The sequence below is a fragment of the Rattus norvegicus genome, chromosome 7 (assembly GCF_036323735.1).
Source record: "Rattus norvegicus strain BN/NHsdMcwi chromosome 7, GRCr8, whole genome shotgun sequence".
Lineage (NCBI taxonomy): Eukaryota > Metazoa > Chordata > Mammalia > Rodentia > Muridae > Rattus > Rattus norvegicus.
In genome coordinates, this window is record NC_086025.1 from 10,739,994 (window position 1) to 10,746,386 (window position 6,393).

Below are 6,393 nucleotides of genomic sequence, written 5' to 3' on the forward strand. Positions count from 1 at the left end.
GCTGAAGCGTGCTGGAGAAAGCTGCTGGGCTTCTCAAGCACGAGGCCATGAACTTGGTTTCCAGCGAAAAGAACCACCGTGCCAGGAAGTGTCCATGGTCAGGATGGGGATGTCTGAGGACCCCGGTAAAGGAGGGTCTAAATGAGCTTCACTCATTTACGAGTCCATCCATATGCTTGGCCTTCCCCAGGTCCAACATCCCTCCTCTCTCAAGCCCTTGTGTCTGATGCTGCTCTGGACATGTCCCAGTGTAGGGACTCCAGATTCATTGTGCAGTTAGGAGATGGATACTGGGAGAGCAGGTGACTTGCTAAAGGTCCGTCCATGGTGAGGGGTGGCAAGGATGGCAGAGCTGTCAGGTCCCATCATCTGATTCCCGACCAGGGGAGTCTAGGGTACCCAGGCATGGTATGAGCAGGGACCAAGAAGCCCGCAGGCTTGGCTCTGTGAGGGATTCTATCCACAGCCCTACCATTTACACCGTCAACTACTCAACTAACAAACATTTGCCCTAAGGAATCTTGGGATGAGTGTAGGAGAGTTCTGAGTTCAAATTCTGGGTTTGTCATTCCTCTGAAGTGTCCGTAAGCCCCTTACCCAGAGACAGGAGATCCTGCTTCCTGTAGGCCTGCCAAGTGCTGCACATGTCTAGAAGAGAATAAGCTATGGAGGGGGGCAGTCAGGCTCCTCAACCCACCATTCTGAGTGTCCTCCCAAGAGCTGTGTGGTCACAAGATTGGCACTGGGTCTTGAGCCTTGAGTCCTTAATTCTGTAGTCTTGCATTGGATTTTATGTGTATAGGTGTTTTGCTCGTGTGTGTGTGTGTGTCTGCACACCAGGTGGGTGCTAGAAACTGAACCTGGATCCTCTGAGAGCAGAGTTCTCTTGAGCACCGAGCCTTCTCTTCAGCCTCAGATAGAAGCAGAATGTCTCACAGACCTCTGGGAAATCCCCCTCCTACTGGCCTGGGGGCAAAGGCCACACAGCAGGAGATGGCACGACTCAGGAGTGCAGGAAGAAGCTGGATCAATATACCTCCTAATCTTGGAGCTCTGTGCAGCGTGAGCTGAACCTGAGTCCTGGATAGGAGGGGTCTGGCCACACCTGCCTCTGCCAATGGCTCTGCTTAGCTGAGAGAGCGGCAGACGGCTTTGTTGACTGAAAGGCTTCTGTTTGCCATCTGCCAGCTAGAAGGGCCAGGCTTCCTCCCTGTGGGGTGGGGTCCACAGGAGCTAAGAGGGTGGGTTTGCCCCATAGGCTTTGGTTTCTAAGCTTCCGAGTCTAATGGTGTGGGAGCCAACCTCTGGGGTCCTTTGCTGCTCGGACCCTTGGCTAAGATGCTTGCTTACCTATACAGGCTCAGAGAGGTTGGGAGGCTTACCTGATGTCACACAGAGGGAAGTATGTACAGCCACAGGATTGAAGCACCAGCTGAGCAAGCCCAAGGCAGCCTGGTTCCTGGGGGCTATGATCCTGTAGCTACCCTTGGTTTGAGCCCTGGCTTTATCCTGCTAGGCCTCTTCTTCTGCCATGGCTGATGGATGGCAGTTCCTCCTATTGCCACAGTTTTTGTTTGTTTGCTTTGTTTTCATTTTGTTTGAGACAGTCTCCCGGTAGCTTTGGCTGTTCTGGAACTTACTCTGTAGACCAGGCTAACATTACACAGAGATCTGTCTGCCTCTACTCCCCTCCCCACTCCAAATGCTGGGATTAAAGGTGTGTGTCACCACTCCAGGATTGTTAGAATTTTGTCATGGAGAACCACACACCTATACTGCCATTCACCTGTGTGTTGTTCCATGACTACCTGTCTCATTGGTCACCAGGATGGCCATTTGACGGTTCCCAGCATCTGGATCATTTGGTCATAGATGGGTACCAGATCAATGTAGGCACAGGGAAGGTGCATTCCATCAAAGACCTGATGCTGAGCTGTGGAAACCCAGTGACCAGGCCTTTCTCTGGGTGGGTTCTTATCCTAGAGAGAAACTGCCACTTCATCGACAACTGCTGAGGATGACCCCCTGCTGGGTGGCCATGGGAACGGGAGATGGAGAAGGTCATGTAGAGGCTGATTGGGACTCAGTTCCCAATTCCAATCATTAGAATTATTATTGTTGGTTGAAGATTAGCTGGCTAGTGAAGGGACCTGCTGTGCTCCCCATAGCTGAGGGGAGAGGCCCCGACTGGAAGTGGTACAGCCTGACTCAGCTGGATCCGGTGCCACAAGCCCCGCCCCTCAGTTCCGGGTCCAGACTGTTGTATTCCACTCAGTCTAGCATCAGGAGGCCAGGATCAGTAGTCTGGGTCCTGCCCACGATCACAGTTCTATACAAGTTGGTATCAGGAGACCCCGCCAACAACCTAAGACCCGCCTCGCGAGCTGGATCCGCCCCGAACCCTCACAGAACTCTTTGTACCAGGAGGCAACGCCTCACCCACCCGTGGTTCAGTGCTATCAACCCTGCCCCGGGCCAGAACAATGAAGTCCAGCCACTCCTGCCAGCTCCGCCCCTTCTTAAGGCCCCACCCTATTCACCAGTAGCTCCGCCCATCCCCTAGCTTGAACTAGGAGGCTCTCTCCTAGGCCCAGCTCTGCGTGAAGACCCTGCTCTATTCTATTAGTAGCCCCGCCCCCGATTCCCCGCCAGTTCCGGGAGGCCCCGCCCCTCTCGGATTGCGAGGACGCGGGCGCGCGGCCGCTTTCGGAGGAATACGGCTTGGTGGGCGGTTTCCCGCGCCGAGCGCAGAGCTGGCCACTGCGCTGCCGCCTCGCTTGCAGCTGCGCCGGGCCGTAGCCGAGCTCCGGGTTCTGGAGTCGCCGCAGCCCGCGTGGCAGGTGAACCCAGCGCGCTCCGCGGTGCCCATACGCCGCGCACAGGGAGTCGGGGGCGCGGTCAGTTCGCTGCGCGGGGCCCAGGACTGCCGCCGCCTCCCCCAACGCAAAGCGCAGCAGCTGGGTGAAGCCACAGGTGGGTGGCAGCTGGGGGCGGGGCCGGGACTGCTCAGGCCTGTGGTTCCCGGGGCGGTGGCGGGGGGGGGGGGGGCGAACCCTTGAGGTGGGTGGGTGAGTGGGTGCGCAGGATATAGGCCGGGCCCAGCTCGCGTGGGAGACTGACCCTGCTCGGGGCGCCCAAAGGGCTCAGCGTGACCCTACATTACGCAGGCTTTGACCCTGACAGGTGGTGACTCCTGAACCAGGTGTCAACCCCATGGGTCCCTGGCAGATGTACAGAACCACCCCCTGACATCCCTGACAGTCAGTTGACACCGGGCATAAATGCCAACCTCTTGATAACCCTAACAGGTGATCCCTTAACCCAGATCCCCCCCCACCCTCTGACAGCCCTGACAGGTGACCTTTGAGCACACGTATCACCTCTGACCCCTATTTCTTTTCCCAGACTCCCTGGTCTTTTGCCTGTTGCCCTCATGAGAAAAACCAACATGTGGTTCTTGGAACGACTTCGGGGGTCTGGGGAGAACGGAGCCAGCCGCGGGGTGGGTGGCGAGGCTGGGGACAAAACCTCCAAGGGCCCTTTGTATAGCAACGTGCTGACTCCGGACAAGATCCCCGACTTCTTCATCCCGCCCAAGCTGCCCTCAGGTCCCCCAGAGGCTGAGGGACAGGCGGACCTGGGCCCCTCCACCTCAGAGCAAAACCTGGCTTCACCTGGGCCCCGTCGAGCACCTCGCAGCCCTCGGCTGCCGGTCAAGTTGGCCTCAGAGAGCAGGAACCTGCTGAAGGCTGCCACACGACACGTGATTCAGATAGAGAGTGCGGAGGACTGGACAGCAGAGGAAGCCACCAACGCTGACCCCCAGGCACAGGGTGCCATGTCATTGCCCTCTGTGCCCAAGGCTCAGACATCCTATGGCTTTGCCACACTGGCCGAGAGCCCCCACACCAGGCGCAAGGAGTCCCTTTTCCACAGCGAGCACGGGGCCCTGGCTCAGGTCGGATCCCCTGGTGCTAGCCGCCGGCGAGCAGGGGCTAAGGCCAATGGAGGTGATGGGGGGTCCCGGGAGGTTGGGGGTGGCCTGATGAGCCCTAGCCGCTACTTTAGTGGTGGAGAAAGTGACACAGGTTCCTCTGCTGAGTCGTCCCCCTTCGGGTCCCCTCTGCTGTCTCGCTCTGTATCGTTGCTCAAGGGCTTTGCCCAGGACAGCCAGGCCAAAGTGAGCCAGCTGAAACAGTCGGTAGGTCGCCATGGCTCCCTGTCTGCGGATGACAGTACACCGGACACCAGCCCAGGTGTCCGTCGCCGCTTGACCCGCAGGGCTACCCCGGAGCCAGGCCCGGAGTCTGGCCAGGCACCACGTGGAGAGCACACAGTACGGATGGGCACCAGGGGCAGCGTGAGGCTGCTGGCCGAGTATGAGGCTGCTCAGGCCCGCCTGCGTGTGCGCCTGCTGGCGGCCGAGGGCCTGTATGACCGGCCCTGTGATGCGCGGAGCATCAATTGCTGCGTGGGGCTGTGCCTGGTGCCCGGGAAGCTGCAGAAGCAGCGGAGCACCATTATCAAAAACAGCCGCCATCCCATCTTCAACGAGGACTTCTTCTTTGACGGCCTGGGGCCAGCCAGTGTGCGTAAGCTGGCCCTCAGAATCAAGGTGGTCAATAAGGGTAGCAGCCTCAAGCGGGACACACTCTTAGGGGAGGAGGAACTGCCACTGACCTCCTTGTTGCCTTTTCTGTGAGGTCACCGGTTCCTCCCTTCCATACTGAGCTCAGCTGAGTGGGGTGGGCGGGGCTTGTGGCCCTGCGTTCCCTGGGTTTCTTAGTAGATTACTCTTAGAAGATGGGCTGCCAGGGGAAATGCTGCTCTGCTGACCGGGACCCCTTTCCCCTCCACCTCAGCCCATCCACAGAGAGTTGTGGGGTTCGTAGCAGTCCCATGATCCTGGTACCTAAGGCAGCTGGGACCCACAGCAGAGAGAGTTCCCTGAGTGTGGAACTTGGTTTTTTCCTTCTCTGCACGCTGGTGTTTTCCCACGCAGTCTGGTTGCTCAGACGCTCTGAGAACTTTGTGACCTCCCCCGGTCTGTGGGAGGTCGTCCACCCTGGCCAGGCTGGCTCCAGGTAGGCCTCGCCTCCCAAGTTCTGGCACTGATGTTCTGATCCAGAGCTACAGGAGGGCTTGGCCTTTAGGCTGGAGCTGGGAAAGACAAGAAAGCCAGAGTGCACAGAGAGCCGAGGGAGGCGGAGGGAAGCAGTGACTCTCGGCTGATGGCTCTTTGGCACAGGCTTCCCTCCACTCCTGCTAACCAACCAGAGTCCCCTGTAACCCAGGAGCTTTTGCCTCATGCCTGTGGCTCTCTCTTTATCCTGCAAGCTACAAACCACCTTCCCGGGTGCCCTTGGCAAGTTGCCCTTTGCTCCAGAGTGTAAATAGGCTACAGCTGAAGTGGGTGGGCTGCTGTGTGTGTGTGCGTGTGCGTGTGCGTGTGCGTGTGCGTGTGCGTGTGTGTGTGTGTGTGTGTGTGCGCGCGCGCGCATGGATGTTGGGGGGCTGGGTTCTGGGCTGTGTTTGTGTGTGTCTTTCCTGCACAGGAAATCTTTGTGGGGTGGGACCCATGGGTCAGAACAGACTCAGAACAGAGTGGACTGCCTGTCGGATACTGGCGATACTGGCAGATGAGAGAGGGTCCAGTATCCCTTTGTCCTTCCTGTTTCTTCCAACTCCAAAAGCTGGTGTCCCTCTAGGAAAGGGCTTTGGGGCTGATTGCTTGGACCCTTGAGGGGGAGCCAGGCATCACTTGGAGTTGACCCCTGCCCCATGCCTGGGTCCCCTTTGTCTTTGAGACTAGGGCACATCCAGGACCTGGACTGGCCAGTTGGAGTGGTGGACAGAGGGTCCCAGGGGTCTCCTGCTGTTTTTTGTCCCCCACCTTCTATACTCTGTGGGGCCCTGTTTTCTACACTCTGCACTGTTTGATATCTCTGTTTGCAATTGACTGTGAATCTTTTAAGATACCTCCCCCAAATGTGTTTGTTTATAATGCTGTTTTTAGTGCAGTAAAGGTGTTTGGGGAGTGCGGGGGTGCAGGCCTGTTTGATTTGTGTTTAATAACAACAGGAGTTGCACTGTGGGATCGCTGGCAGGGTGGGGGAGCCTGGGGTGAGGAAGACCTTTCGCACACTCCTACTCCCTGCTGCCTGGGACTGAACAGAAGATAGAAGGGGGGTGGGGAGACCCTGGCTGTTGTGATGAGGACTCACAGGTCCCAGTGCTGGGCTCTGTCCTCACAGCAGTCCACAGAGTGGACATTGTAGATATCCCAAGAGGTGCTGAGGCCTGGAAGTGCAGCTCCCTGGTGGAGGTTGGGAGGTGAGGCGTGCTGTGCAGTTCCCAGAGAGCTATCTCCATTTTCTTTCTAGTTTTGCCAAC

General features: G+C 57.8%; 1 protein-coding gene across 2 annotated transcripts; it reads left to right on the forward strand.

Annotated features, from left to right (window-relative positions):
• The first annotated feature begins 2,540 nt into the window (after window positions 1-2,540).
• On the forward strand, window positions 2,541-6,040 carry C2cd4c (C2 calcium-dependent domain containing 4C). 2 transcript variants are annotated; one of them, NM_001109285.1, is made up of 2 exons: window positions 2,541-2,840; window positions 3,406-4,702. In NM_001109285.1, the coding sequence occupies exon 2, from the start codon at window positions 3,434-3,436 to the stop codon at window positions 4,700-4,702; it is 1,269 nt and encodes a 422-aa protein (NP_001102755.1). In that variant the 5' UTR covers window positions 2,541-2,840; window positions 3,406-3,433. The 2 variants fall into 2 exon arrangements, with proteins under 2 accessions (NP_001102755.1, XP_006241047.1); XM_006240985.5 differs by having other exon boundaries at window positions 2,546-2,973; window positions 3,406-6,040.
• The last annotated feature ends 353 nt before the right edge of the window (window positions 6,041-6,393 follow it).